The sequence below is a fragment of the Leopardus geoffroyi genome, chromosome C1 (genome assembly GCF_018350155.1).
Source record: "Leopardus geoffroyi isolate Oge1 chromosome C1, O.geoffroyi_Oge1_pat1.0, whole genome shotgun sequence".
Lineage (NCBI taxonomy): Eukaryota > Metazoa > Chordata > Mammalia > Carnivora > Felidae > Leopardus > Leopardus geoffroyi.
The window spans coordinates 57,581,386-57,597,106 of NC_059328.1; the positions used below are offsets into that span (position 1 = coordinate 57,581,386).

Genomic DNA, 15,721 nt, shown 5'->3' on the forward strand with positions numbered 1-15,721 from the left:
TGGAAAACTGTTCTTTCCTAGGAATTATTTTTCTGGACCAGAGCAAATTCATGATACTATAATTGAAGTCCAAGACTTGTGTTATATAAGAAAACAATTACAGATGGGCCAATATGACTTCATAATATTGACCATAGCAAGGCACTATTCTAGCAGGTATTTGATGGAAAACTTGAAAAAACTTAATGGTAGCTAATTTTTCAGTTATCCATCTGAAGATAGGACAAAGCACAAAGCAGAAAAAGAACAATGAATTTTTTTTGTCCTAACTTCTAAGGAAAGATAATTAGCATTTCTACATAGAAAACCTGGTTTAGCATAGAAAAAAAATTAGCATTGCACAGATTCCTTAGATTAAAGGATTATATCATCTTAAGGGAAGTAGAGTGTTATATATGATCTGGATTGTGTGTACATGTAATCTTCTGAACTCTGGCTGGTTATGCAGTTTGAATTCCTATATTTGCAAACCACTGGAAGTTCTTCAGTAGCTTATAGTTGTATTAAAAAAAAAACTTTGCTGGGAAGAACATCAATTTCCTACCTGTTTTTATAATTCTTTCTTCAATTAATAATAATGTACTATATTAAAATTTAAGAACATACGACTATACAATTGTAGAATCATAAAGCCCTTTAGGATGCTTCAACTACAAATATAAATGTTAGAATGAAAAGTGTATTTTAAATTTTGTACATAGATATGAAACTACCTAGAGATAACAAAGATGTTCTCAATAAATTTTTATGCCTAATATGTTAGATAACTCACATGCATTGCTTTTAAAAAGAGATTTTATTCCTGTCAGTTGGTCTTTTTCCTCACATGTTATCTAAGATAACCTTCCTGTCAGACTGGCATGATACATTTAGTCTGAACTGCTTATGAGAGAGAATTGCCAATTTTATACAGCACTAGACAGAGCAAGGTCTTGGGCTTTCACATCTGTTATCAAGATATCTGTGGTGTGAAAAACATTAAAGAAGCTCTCATGGATCTATACCATGCTTATAAATCAATATCCCAAAAGAAAGGATGAAGAAAAGTCAAAGACATTTTAAAGAAGAACAAGACGAGATGCCATGTTCTTCCTATATATCAGTATCGATTATGAAATGACAGCAATTTAGAACAGCTTTTAATTGAGACAGTATAGCAAGACAGATGGGACCAAATGCACAGGCCAAAAATTGACCAATAAGCTGGTATATGATAGAGGAGGCGTCAGTTTCTCATGAGGAAAAAAATGGAAACAAAGATTGATCCCTTACCTCACACCATATACACAATCAATTTCAGATGGTTTAAAGTCTGAAAGTAAAACATTAAAATTATGAAGCTTTTGGAATATAGTATAGAAAAAAGGTATTTTTAATGTTGGGATAGCAAAGGTTTTGTTAAATTAAATGCACAGCATATATCATAAAGGAAAATGCTGATAAAGTTAATAATGCTGATAAGTTAAAACTTCTTTTCATAAAAACATCATGTTAAGGGCACCTGCATGGCTCAGTTGGTTAAGCATCCAACTCTTGATCTCAGCTCAGGTCATGATCTTAGTTCAGGTCATCATCTGAAGGATCATGCCCCGCATCAGGTTCTGCACCGATAGCATGGAGCCTGTTTGGGACTGTCTTTACCCTTCTCTCTCTCTCTCTCTCTCTCTCTCTCTCTCTCTCTCTCTCTCTCCCTTTCTCTGCTCTCCCTCTCTCTTCCCCTCCCTTGTGCTCACATGCTCTCTCTCTCTCTCTCTCAAAATGAATAAAATAAATAACATAAAAAACATATTAACCATATTAAGAGTGATAATTAAAGGTGAAAAATAACTGACAAAGGATTAGAAAGCAGGTCACACACACACACACACACACACACACACACACTCCCCCAAAATTGAAATGAGTGAGGTATATAAACCAAGAAATTCAAACTGGAAAAGTGGATTATTAATAAACCTATGAAAAGGTGTTCAATCTATTAAGTAACCAGGAAATTATGCATTTAAACCATAATGAAATAACCATTTCACAACCCTAAGACTAGAGAATGTGAAAATATCTGATAATACCAAGAACTAAAGAGATGTGGTTCAAGGGAGACTCTCATAAATGATAGTAAAGAAGTAAACTGAAAAGAATTTAATATTGAATATACTCTACAACCCAAGAAGTCTACTTGTAGGTGACATGTAAACTAGAAAAACTCTCATACACATACATAAAGAGATAAAAAGAGATAAAAACAAACATGTTCACATCACTTATAAAAGCAAAAATTGTCATCAGAATGTGAATATGATAAATTTATCCAATCAACTATCATACAGCAGTAAAAATTAGTGAACTAGAGTGACACCTATGAAGATCAATTATTCTTAGAAACACAACATATTTTAAAATATCAAAAGCAAGTTGCAAAAGAATGCACACTACATTATATTATTTATATAAGGATTAAATTTCCAAAGCAATGCAAAAACATCATTAGCAGTAAAAGTGGGTGAGATTTATTTATGTGCAAAGGTATAAATAAACACAAAATTTAGGAATGAGGTTACCTCTGAGGGGTGAAGAGGCAGAAATAGAAGAATGAGAGAGGAAGCTTCACTTTTTCCCACTTCAGGTGTGTCGTAAGTACATCAGTGTTCATTGTATTTTGTATACCTTAAATATGCAAATTAATGTTTAAAAATAATTATCCAGATAGATTAAAAACCACAACAAAGAAGCATTTGCTTTAGCTAGAACAGGTTGTTAATCTGAGAGATTAGTTTCACAGTAAAGGCCATGTAACTAATTTGAGGAAGAATTTTAATGATTCCTACTTCCTATTCAGAGCTTCTCCCCAGCTTTTCAAAAGCTAACCACAACAATGCAGCACTTCCTATCCTTCTTGTACCCCACTGATACTGATCATTATTATTAATAAACCTATGAAAAGGTGCTCAATCTATTAAGTAACCAGGAAATTCTGCATTTAAAGCATAATGAAATAACCATTTCACAACCCTAAGACTAAAGAACGTGAAAATATCTGATAATACCAAGAACTACCGAGATGTGGTTCAAGGGAGACTCTCATAAATGATAGTAAAAAAGTAAAAATAACTACCAAACTCCTCCAGCTGTTTCAAATTTTAAACATGTTTGTCTATTTTCCCAACGACCAGTATCTAACTAAGCTATTAACAGTTGGTAAAGCTAAAAGTGTTGTGCTTCCCATACTTTAATGAGGAATTGCCAGAGAGGAAATCTTTTAAGACAAGGGTGACATTTCAGGCCTCCAAAGAGAAATATTAGGAAGATAGTTGGCACTTGATTGTTTAACATCACAATATGTCTTTATTCTCTAGGAATTTAATCCTGGGAATAGATTATCATTTCAAAAATTGTAGTAGTGTGAGTAAAAGGGATTGGTTAACAATTTACAAAATTTTATAGGGGTGATGTCTAGCCATTCATAGATGTAATCTGAACGGCTAATCTGGTAAAACTACCTCAATCTAATTTTTGAAATTGTTGTTATTTCTGCTTTTAGACCTCTGCTTGAGTGACAGCCTAAGGGTATTCATTCATCTTTCTCCAATTATCACACAGTCATCTGCATTTCCAGAGGGTTGATGACAGAACAACTTGGAGTTTAAAGACAGCACCTGTATTTGCATTTCAATAGTTCCATAATTCTATGAAAGCATTGACATCTCTTCAGTGTGCCTCATTGTTTAAATAGTGAAGGTAGCCACATTTTGTTCAAGATTCATAAATCTTAGAAAAAAAAATAGGCCATAGTATCCAAAGCCTCTTCTACAGAAAATATTCATCTCCCTCCTTTTCTTTTTTTAAATGCTAAAATTATGTTTGTTAAAAACCATAGGTACTACATCCCATCTGTACATATATAAAAACTTTTATCCATTTGGGTCTTTATAACCTGAAATCAAGGTTCGAGGATAAAATAAAAGGAAAAGGAGGACATATAGTTTGAAGTATATTAAAAGGACATCATCAATTTTTAATTTGGAGTTTCAAAACATCTGTCTCTCTATTGGGAAGGAACAAGTTTGTTTTGAGTTAGGGACACAGTTCCACGTAACACAAGGGAGGTAACTTTATTGGTGGGTATGTAAGCAGTTACTTATAGTCAATTATGATTTTAAGTAGAATGATTTTTGTCAAATGTTTTGGTACAAGAGAATGAATCCTAGAGGAAAAATAAGAAATTCTGAGTTCAAATACAAGGCACCTGGGGACCTTTCTGAGTTGAGCCTTTGTACCCTTCCTGTAAGTGTAGATAACATTATCCACCAAGTACTTTTAGGAAAGTGAAAATTCTGTGTAAACTATATCAAAAAAAAAAAAAAAAACCTGGAAGTTTATAAAAGACTGCACAATTGTATAATTGTTGTGTGAGGTTAGTTTTTTATATTTTCAATCAGTACCTAAAATTTTTCATCTCACTGCATCCAGCTGAGACACTGAGATGTGGTAATACGTTTACAAGGACAAAACTATGGGTGGAAAAGAATAGAGCTCCACAGATGTCGATTCAAAAATTTGTCATTTTAACATTCTTTTTCCATCTCCTTGCCATTTCAGAACCGTTTCTCTGTGGTGGTTTATAATACATTTTAAAAATGATCTGACTTTTTAAAACATATTCTCTCTTCCACATGCAAATGATAGCAAATACTGGCAAGGTGTGCTTAAAAGTCAGCCCACCTTCATGGCCCAGGTAAAGTGGGAAATAATCCTTATTCTTGGTACTCTGCAGATTAGATGTCAATCTCCGAAGTATCTTCCTAGGTAATCCCAGCAGCCAGGAAGGTTTTTGACCTTGAAGATTTTAGCATTGCAAATCTAAGAATATAAGCAAGTGCATTTTCTTTTTAGCAAACTCTGAGTTTACATCCACCCCAGAGTGGCAATTGAATGCCATGCAGCCTGACTGTATTCTTAGGAAATGGAGATTCTTTCTCTTCCATGTGGGGGAAACAAAAAAAAAAAAAAAACAACCCTATAGCCTATATTGCACAAAAGAATGATTCCAGGATAACAAATCCAGTTTCAAAGAGAATTCATCAGATGGGTTTAAAGAATAAAATAGAAGTCTAAAAATAGTACTAACTTCATCAGTATGTTTCTTAACATATTGCTGCTTATAAGAGTTTAAAGAGAAGTGTGTGAGAATAAAGTGTCTGTGTGTGCCTTTATGTGAAGGAGCTAGGAGTGTGTGTGAGAGTGTATGCTCATGGCAGGAGGAGTGGCGGTGAAACCATGAAGGGTAGTTGGGAAACCCCTTCTCTTTTTGCGCACTCCCAGGGTAGCAGCCCTGGCCACAGAATGAGAAGGAAATGTCAGAGCAGGCACAAAGGTCGCTGCCTTGACTGATGTGAAGTGACCGACCCGCAAGCAGAGACTTTTCTCCTTGGCAGCCAACAACCTGCAGCAGGAAAGGCGGGCGGGGGAGGAAACCCCGAGGAGGCGCTCCTGGCCGCCTCTTTGCTGAGATAGCAGGAGCAGCAGCCTGCGGAGCCACGAGCGCAGCGTCACTGAGCTGGTGCGGGTGCAGGGGCGCTCAGGGAGGCGCAGAGGCCCGGAGCCGCTACAGCATCGGAGTCGCCCGCGCTGCAGGACGCCGCGCCGCGCCGCGCCACTCGAGCGCCACGGGCCAGTCCGGCAGCAGGAGGAGCCGTTGGCGGAGCGCTGCCCTGCACGGTTCCTTGAGCACCTGCCTAGCCCACCGCGAGCTACGGGAGGAACCCAGAGATCTCGGCCTTTTGTCCCGTTCTCTAAAAGCAGCTTGTGAGCAAGCCCGGAGAAGGCGAGCATCTCAGTTCTCCGCCGGACTGGGATTTTTCTTCTCAATTTGGGGGAGCCCGTGTGTAGAGGTCAGAGAGGCAGGCGAGGATCCACAAAAAGGGGCCGAGGGCTGTGAAAGTGGGCACCCCCTCTTATCACTGGAAAATCTCCTTGACATTTTTCACACTTTGAGGCAGCTGCAGCTGGTGTCGTCGGAAAAGGGGGTGGGAAAAAAGAGAGGGGGCGGGGAGAGCCGGGAGACACAGCCAAGAGCCACGAGCGGCGCCTCCTCGCCTGCCAAGCCTGGCACCTGTGCGCCGAGCCACTGCACGGAGGAGGACCCCACTCCAGGAGAACCTCGGGCTTGAAACCACGGACACCCAGCCCCTGGGCAGCGGGTTCTCGCCGGAGGGACCTGCAACCGCCCTCTCGGACCGCCGCTGTCGCCTGCAGACGCGGGAGCGCTCGGCCCCTTAGAGCCGCCACTGCGCCGGGTCCTCGGGGATTCTTGCCCAGCGGCAGGCAGGGTGTGTTAGAGTTGGGTGCACGATTCGCCTTCTCTGCTCGCCTCTTCTCCGCCCGGGATTTATTGTCTGTGGAGCCTTCTGGGGGTGGGGAGGTAGCTGCGCCTCCGCCACCGCTGCCGCCGCCGCCGCCGCTGCTGCTGCTGCTGCTGCGGTCGCTAGCGCGGCGCGCAGGGCAGGCGGAGGCAAGGGAGTGAATGCGCTCCTGCCTCCCTGGCCGACGCTTTGGGCTTCCCCTCAGCCGCTTCCCGCCGGAACCTCTCCAGCCGTCCACCTGAAGGGCACCGGCATCATGGTCTAACGCGGCACCTGGCTGGAATCCCCTTTCTCCTCGTCTTCCTCCTCCTACTCCACCCTCCTCTCTTCCTCCGAGGACCCTCGTGCCCACTCCACTGCGGACCCCCGAACACTTTAAGGAATAAGCCTTGGCAGCTGCACGATTCACTCTCTCTGGAACCTCATGGGCAGTTTCTCCCGCCGGCGATGTGAGTAGAACACTCTTGTTTCGTGGCCAGTGGGGGCTGCGGGGGCCTCGCGGTTTTTGGCCTCGGCGACCGTGAGCGCCCGAGGTGTGGGACATAAGCCCCCGCGGGGGGAGGGGTGTGGGGGGAGAACACGAGTCTTCAGCGCTCTCAGGGAGCTGCTCGAGAGGTGGCCCGCGGAGGCGGCGGGGATGTGGTAGGTTGCGGGGCATTTGGAAATGGGTGCTGGCTGTGTGGGTGCATGGGAGCACCGAGTGGCCTGGGCTGGCGGGAGACCCTAAAGGGTTACATACTGCGAAAAGGAAAGGTAAAGAGCCAGTGTTGGACGCTGGTGCTGGGACCATTGGTGCAGCTGAGGTTAGTCTTAGCTCCTCTTTATTATCTTGGGTATCTCCTGTAAGCTTTTTCTTGGAGGTGTTTGAGGGATGAAGCGCCCGTTTGATCGTGTCACACACGCACACACACACGCGCGCGCGCACGCACACACACACACACACACACTTGTGGAAGGTCGCATTTGTCCCTTTATCTTGGAAGGTGTAGTATTACTGTTTGGTGTTCGTTTGTTTGGCAAATGCAATTAGAAAATTTTTATGCCTTTGGAATTGAAGGGAAAGGGTGGGGTTTGTTGGGGGGGGCTGGAGGGGAAGAGGAGTATGACAGATTGGAGGACAGAAAGAAGTGGGTAGCAATGGAGTGAAAGCTTTTCCAGGGAGTCAGGGAGAATGATGCCTCTCTCCCCTTAAGCTAGACAACTCCTACCCACACATCTCCTTTGTGTTGCAAGGCGAAGCTGGTGAACCTGCACGATTCCCAGTCCCAGAGCTGGGCCCCCTTCAGCATCTTGCCTCCTCCTCTTAGAGTCATTAAGGATGCAGGACTAGTTTCGGATCCTACATTGAAAGAGGGAGGGAAGCACATTAACATTACGGTAATCATGGCATCCTAGCTCATGGACAATTAGATTGGTTCCCGAAGGTCTCTAGTCTCACAGTTTGCAGACTCAAGAATGCGGGTGAGGGGATAGGGGTTGAACAAAATGCCTTTTAAAATAGTGTGACTTCATAACGGAGATGGCTGCAAAACTGCTTCATTATACTACTTCTTGGCCATCAGGGCTGAATAAAGGACCCGCCTCCGCCCTCTCCCTCACTGTCTCCTCCCCACCAAGTCACAAAGCGAACGGGCTGGGCGAGAGGGCACAGCGCCAGGCAGAAAAGGGAAGGGGTCACTTTCACAACTCCCGGGAATCGGCTTCAGAATGCAACCATCTGCGACTCCCACGTTCCTTTCGAAGTTCTCCTTCAAAGGGGATTAGAAATGATGGGGGAGGGGTCAGTGAGACATAAAGGTTCTCCACCTGCGCTTTTCGATTACTTTCCCATCACACTTTCAACACACTGAATTTACCTGCAGTGGTAACTGGGTCAGCACGTAAATATGTGTACCTGTATACACTGAAATGTAGCTCTTTTGATAGATGAAAAGCAATTCGCATGACAGCATATTTTAACCTTGGCAAAATTTCTAAGCACAATAGAGATTTTTATAGCGTGGGCGAGAAGAGTGCATTCCAGCGAAAGCAGGACACGTGATCTCTCCGACGGGAGAGATACAGTATTAGGAACTCGATTTTCTTTGTTCCAGGCTGAGCCTATGAGATGCTCAGCATCCGGTTGCTTAAGTCCTCCTATTAGAAGGTAAAATAATAAAGTTGACCAGGGGCGAGAGTAGGAGGTGGAGAAGCACAGGTAGATACCGGTGGAGGGCTTGGATCTTCTCCCCTGCCGCCCACTTCTCTTTTTTACCTCCCACTTCCCGCCCCACCCCTCGCCCCAGCTAGTCTCCTATTTAAAAGTGAGGCATTCCTTCCGGGAGACGTGGCAGAAAAGTTCTTCAGCCCCTGCACACGTGAGTTCTTCAGCGCCTCAGGACCTGCTGCTGCTATTCGCAACAGATTCCGTCACCTCCCCAGCCCGTGTCACGCCTCCATCCAGGCGTCTTGAGCTGACTTCACCTACTCTAAGAGAACCACCAGGAGATCTTTTTGCAAAAGACAGTAGAGGAGGGTCAAATCCCTGCTTCCTGAAAATCATTCATCGCACCGGGGCAAGAATGAAGAAGCAGGGATGTTCGAATGATTTTATTTTTCCTTAAAAATAAGAGTCCTAGGACTCAAGTGTATTTAAAGGGGTGGTTTAGCCATATTTGCATTTGGACTCCCTGGGAGGTATCTCAGGCCTGTGGAATGTCCCAAGGTGTGATTATTTATAAATTTAATGGATGTAGAACGTGTTCTAGTCTCGCCATTTAAATAGAGTTATCTGACCTGGAGTTTTCTTATTTCATTTTTCACTCCTTGTTTTTTATTAGCCATCTTAATGGGCTGAAGTTTTAAAAATGTGGGCTATTTCTGTACTATACTGCATTGCATCACATAATATGCTGTGGTAGGGAAAGCAGACTCAAATTCCATGACATATTATGAAGTGAGAGTTCTTTAGACATTTTTTTTATACTTCACTGTCCAAGAAAAGATGTGTACTTACCATGGCAACCCTTACATTCTCTGTCACATGTGCCTGCACATATGCAGCTTCAGAATTAGAAACAACTTCTTAAAGAAATAAACCTGGTCCAGTGGCAGTAGCCATGTTTTATTCAGAATTTTAGCACTGTTTTAGGCTAGCATTAAAATTTTCTTAATTGAAATATTATTCCACTTTCTTTTGTAGGCTTTCAATGTTTCTGTTTCCTCTGTAAAATACAGAACATAGCTTTAAGTTTTTGTGTATCTGTATTTTTGTTTGCTTTGGATTTGTTTTTAAATGTGCAGATACAAGTGACTATCACTATGAATTTTTATCACTTATGAAAGTCATTAAATAATTATCTTACCCACATGGAGTTAATTCCCAGGGCTATTTCTTACAGCTCTCTTATTTGCAGTTCATAGTGTGTGGTAATACTTGATAGACAAACTTGGTCTGTTTAATCATGTCTTAAAATGTCCACTCTAGAACAGTTGAAAATTTGCAGATGTTATATTTTACCTTGATTAATTGATAACTTAATAATCGATGTATCGAAATTACACCTGTTTATACTATAATTTTATCTTCAGATGACTTGGTCTTAACATAAGGATAGATCACACTTTCCATGGTATTATAAGTTCATTGTATATCCAAATTAACAGAGTACACAAAGAGTAACAAACTAGTGATGAATTACCATCCAAGTTATTTCTGGATTCTTCTTACATTTTCTTATTTCACATAAATTATTTCATAATTTTCAGAAAATTCTTCATTTAAAGAATATATGTAATTCATTGAGTATAACAGTTGTAACAACCACACCATCAATAAAAGACATTATTTGGAACATTTTGTTCTTCAGTAACAATGACTGCTCTATAGTGTTACCCATATTCTTTTTTGGCTGAGTCTAGTCAGTCATGTGAATTTGCAATATGACTCTGGGGAGACCATTAATTCAAATCTGTGACACAGGACAGATCTTTTAGTTTGTGCCAAGGCAAATGGTCACTAACTAGTTCATATTTCCAAGGAAATGACTTGGAGATGACCCTAGGATCTTCTGAGAACCCTGAAGTTGTTTTGTGTTTTTGTTTTTGTTTTTCACATTGACTCTCTTAAATCTAGGGGTCATATCACTATTCAGTGGAGAGGTTTTAATACCTCAGGTTTAAAAAAATGGAATCTTAATATTAAAATAACAATTTGACCGTGTAGTATAGCAATTAAATTGTATTCTGAGGAAACACAAAAGCAGAGAGGCGATGCATAGATGGTAAATTTTACATATGTGTTGAAATACTGAATTGTGAATTGTCAAGGAAAACTCAAAATTACAAGTGGCACTATATATGAATCAACAATGTTCAGAAGATGATGACCCTAAAACCAATAATATTTTTCCTTTATGAAGTTTTTAGCCATGTTTGGTTAAACAAATTTGAATCATTATAAGTAGTAATGCTTTATAGAAAATACTCTAGTGAATTATCCTGACGTAGTGAAAGAGGAGTAAGAAAACCTTAGTTTTCTATGGTTTTCTACTTTTCCTACTTCCAGAATTAACATGTGATCTTTGGTAATATAAGTTAGCCTCTTTTAATGCTATAAAATAAAGGTAGTAATAATTGCTAGTTTATAATTCTAGTGCATAGCAAATAAGACAAAATGGTACATGAAAAGTGGTTTGAATACTTTAGAGGAGTGGGACATAAAAATTTGTGATACAAACCAATTTTTCTAGTCATGTGGGTGGTGGGGGGATGCTGTGTATAGTGATGGCATAGTAGTATATTTTTAAGGTATTGAAATAGTTACACATATCTGTCTTCTATATTGGAATTCAGTGATTATGCTCAGAAATCCATGAGCTTTCATGATCGGGAGTCATCCCTTGTCATCTTGCTTCCCTTACCATAGTGCATGAACTATAATCATAATTATAATAGCAGCCACCAGTTACTAAACACCTATCATGATTCAGATGCTTCACTTCAAAATAGTCTTGCCAGAAGCTTATTCTCACCATGTGAAAGATTAGAAAATTGGGGTTCAGTGACAGAAATGACAAGTCCATGTGACATAGCTAGAAAGTGGTAAAGATTTAAACCCAGATTTGGCTCCTATGATTTTTTTTGTTTCATACCATGCCCTCTCCCTCATAGGTATAAATTAATACTTGTTAAATGACTGAGATCTGTAGATCATAGAATTATATCTTTTTTTTAAGTTTATTTGTTTTGAGAGAGACAGACACAGCATGTGGAGGGGAGGGGCACAGAGTGGGGAGAGAGAGAGAGAGAGAGAGAGAGAGAGAATCCCAAGCAGGCTCCACACTGTCTGCACAGAGCCCTACACAGGGCTCAAACTAACAACCCTTGAGATCATGACCTGAGCTGAAACCAAGAGTCAGACACTTCAGTAACTGAGCCACCCAGGCGCCCTTAGAATTATTTCTTAATGAATAAAGAAAATTTAATATCTCAAACCAGCTTTTCAAAGTTATTTACATATTTGGCAATAATGCACCATATTAGTTTTGTGACCGTAATTTAATATTGGCACAGAGATACTGCTTATCTTTCTGGTAATTAATTCATGACAGAAACATTTAATAAGCTATTAGAATCTGTCATATAAATGTACGTTAAGGAGACTTTCAATAAAGCAAGTTTGAGTCAAGAGCTGTCATGTCTACTTCGAAACTATTATGATATATTTGATATATAAACCTCTGGAGAGGTATCATATGTGCTATTTAAGTTGTTAATCATAATAGAACATTATCATTTGTTTTTCAATGACACATGGAAAAAATATTAAATAAATTTAATGACCCACAGGAATTCCTGCATATACTCATTTTCATTACATTGTTCCTTGTTTGAAAAATTACTTAAAATCTCTATACAAAAATATTATTTTACTTTAATGCACATGAAAGCAACAGTCACCAGAGATGAAGTATTGAAATTTAAATTAGCATTGACATGATCTGCTTAAATATTTTAACAATGGAATAATTACATTGTTGAAAGAACTCATTTATTGGCTTCTTAAAGATGTAGTTTCTTCAGTTGTGCCAGGGTATTTTTGCTCCACATGAAGTTCAGTAAGTTTGAGAACATATTTAACAGATACCATGCCCAAGGTAACAAATTTGTTAAGAACAATGGAATTGTAGAATTTGCATGTGCCTGTGTGTGTGTGTGTGTGTGTGTTCTGATGAAGAGAATTAAATTTTGTGCTATCCAGGAAGTAAACACATGCTATATGTTTTAATTCAGTTATAGAAAATATTTTATAGATGGCTGGTTGCATTATCAAATTAATTGGTAATAGAAAGGCAGGAAATGAGCTTTTCTGAGATAGGGTCTAAGTGTTAGGAAGACATTTGTTGCACCAAAAAGGTGAGCAATGGGCACAAACCTAAACTATTTTAACTAAATTTAAAGAATTAATGTCACATAAATGGTGTAACTAAAATAATTTATTTTTTTAAGTTTATTTATTTATTTTGAGAAACAGACAGACAGACAGACATGTGCGGGGTTGGACCAGAGAGAGGAGAGAAAGAATCCCAGGCAGGCTACATGCTGTCAGTGCAGAGCCTGACGTGGGGCTTGATCTCCTCAGCCATGAAATCATGACCTGAGCTGAAATCAAGAGTCTGATGCTTGACTGACTGAGCCAGCCAGACATCCTGTAACTAAAATAATTTAAAAGTGCAAACAATTAGACTTCTTGAGTAGTAACTATTTAAGTATTCTGCATCTAAGGTATTCAACATTTTAGCTCTTACCATGAGCAGTCTTAGAGTCATGTAGGATGCAGGTGCACCTCAGACTACATATTGTGAACACTGATACCACATTGGATATTTACTCTGGTGTTATTCTGAGATGGTATAATTCAAGACATGAAAAAAATTTCTTCCCCACTTCAAGTGTGATTAATTTCTTAAGACAATTATAAAAGCTATTGTAATTAAATCAAATACCTATTTAAACTCTGAGTGATTGTTAAATATTAGCAATGTCCTTAGGGTAATACCATATTGAACATTGGGCATACCACACACATGTACATACACGCTATAATTGCTCCATTTTGTAACACACACACACACACACACACACACACACACACAGCTATAACCTTACGATTTCATGAGTTTATAACACTTTGGAGATGGTAAGGACTCTATAGGGTCTTACTTTACACAAGAGGAAACTGAGCCCCACTGTTTGTTTTCTTGCTCAGAGGCACATAGCTGTTAGTGAGAGAAACAGAAGTAGAACCAGATTTCTTGGCTCCCAACCTCTGCCAATAAAACCATACCCTTGGAACTATTGGAGTCCTTTACCTTTAAGGAAAGGGAAATAGGAAAAAGAAGCTTAATCCTATAAATCCAGTTAATGAAGCCAACCAACATGATGACTTTATCCAAAATACATCTATTTCTCATGTCATTTTTGGCCTGAATTTTGGTCTAAGTTTTTTTGATAATTATGTTATCTTTCCATTGTGATTTGGTGGCTTAGGCAGTTTAATACTATAAATTTAACATCTATTAAGTATTTTATTTTTTAAAGGATACTTTTATTTAGGAAATATGGACTTAATTTCACTCATATAAAATATCCAAAATTTGGATACTATATCCTTTTTAATGAATATTAAAATATTCTTTTAAATTACTGGTCTTTTTTAGTATAATACCCACTAAATTAGTGTTGGATGATGAAGAAATGTTTAATTCATTTCAAATAAATGAATTATCCTCTAAATTTGCTAATTTAATTAAGGATCAATCATTCAGGTATCTTACCAAAAAATGAGAATGATTTAAATTGAGATTAGGCCTTTCTACATAATATTGCCTTAGATTTTTATTAAGAAAACATTTTAATCAAGAAAATAAAATGTGAAGGGTGCCTGGGTGGTTCAGTTGCATAAGTGTTGCATATGACTCTTGATTTCAGCTCAGATCATGATCCCAGGGTCCTGGAATCTAGCAGGGCTCTGGCTGAGCATGGAGCCTGCTTACAATTCTCTCTCTCTCTCTCTCTCTCTCTCTTTTCTGTCTCTCTCTCTCTCCCCCTCTACCTCTTTCCCCAGCTTGCATGCTCTCTTGCTCTGAAAAAAAAAAGAAGAAAAGGTGATGCAGTTGGAATTTGTGAAACATATTCATTTGTATGATTTTTTTTTTTTTGCATTACAAAGTTACATTTTGAAGGGTCCTTCAACAAGTTTTCTCTAACTGCTAAGTAATTGTTTATATATCTGTTATGGCTTAATTCTCTCTTTTTTCATGAGACAAATTTGAAATAAATTTTTACCATTTAATGTTTTTTCTAATGCTAAAATTCCGAGTTCACTTTATCAAGAAGTTTGGTTACTAGGAAACTTAGAGCAGGATGATTTTTTTTTATTTTTTAACCTACTGCCAAAACATATTTACAACAATTATAAAGCACTTTTAAAATTATGATGTACATCTCTTAAAATATGCATTTAATTTATAAGCAATGACATATAGAAATATTTACAAACAAAAGTATTGATTTAACAAGACATACCTACATAGTTACATCTAAGAATCCTCTTTCAAAGGGAAAATGGAACATTTTAGTGCAGCGCTGGTGTTTAAAATGGAAGAAAAACCATGATGACTAAATTAGTTCATTACATATCAGCAGATTAGCTATGCTTTTCATTTGTAGAATGTTTCCTATTCATGCCAGCTTTCAGTGTACTGTTCTGGGACTCGTGGGTGTGATAGAACGGAACATATTTCTGTATCTGTGAATATAATCCCACACACCGTTTTACATGACAAAATCTGAATGTCCTAAAACTCGGTGTTAAAGATAAGACAAGATGTCAACCTTTGCCAGTTCGGGATTCGAATTATCTCCATAATAATACCATTTTATCTTTCAAAGTATCTAATTTTATTTAAAGAGATATTTAGACAGGTAATACAAGGAGTATGAGTGTTTGTGTTTGCTCCCTTACTTGCTCTCTTGCCTTTTCTATCTCGACATAGCTAAGGTTCACTTGCTGCAGATAATCAGCAAGCCGCTAAAACTCAAACACAGTAGACAAACACTAAAGTAGGATATGAACAAAGGAGGAGAGGTACAAAAGTGATGTACTTTTGTACTTTGGAACAGGAAGAAACTACTAGAACTGTAAGGCACATATATAAAAATCATAAAGAAAATAAGTTTTATTAATAGTTAATAAATATATGGATTAACAGGATCACATTCCATACTGAGATAAGGTACATGCTATTTAAGAAAAATACATTGGAAAGACTAGGAAGACAATGGGTAATTGAGAATCATCTATCTTAAAGTCTAAAATG

The 15,721-nt window shown here is 38.9% G+C and overlaps 1 protein-coding gene across 11 annotated transcripts in view; it reads left to right on the forward strand.

Moving 5' to 3' along the window:
* The first annotated feature begins 5,878 nt into the window (after positions 1-5,878).
* The window catches only part of LRRC7 (leucine rich repeat containing 7), a 552,029-nt gene continuing 542,186 nt past the window's right edge, over positions 5,879-15,721 (forward strand). For 10 of the 11 annotated variants that reach the window (XR_006712370.1, XR_006712369.1, XR_006712368.1 and 7 more), the window contains exon 1: positions 5,879-6,808. Coding sequence is in view for 8 of the 11 variants with exons in the window: in XM_045477806.1 (XP_045333762.1) it covers positions 6,807-6,808 (2 nt within the window). In the remaining 3 variants the exon portion in view is untranslated. The remainder of the gene's footprint in view (positions 6,809-15,721) is intronic. The other variant, XM_045477815.1, reaches the window with a different exon arrangement.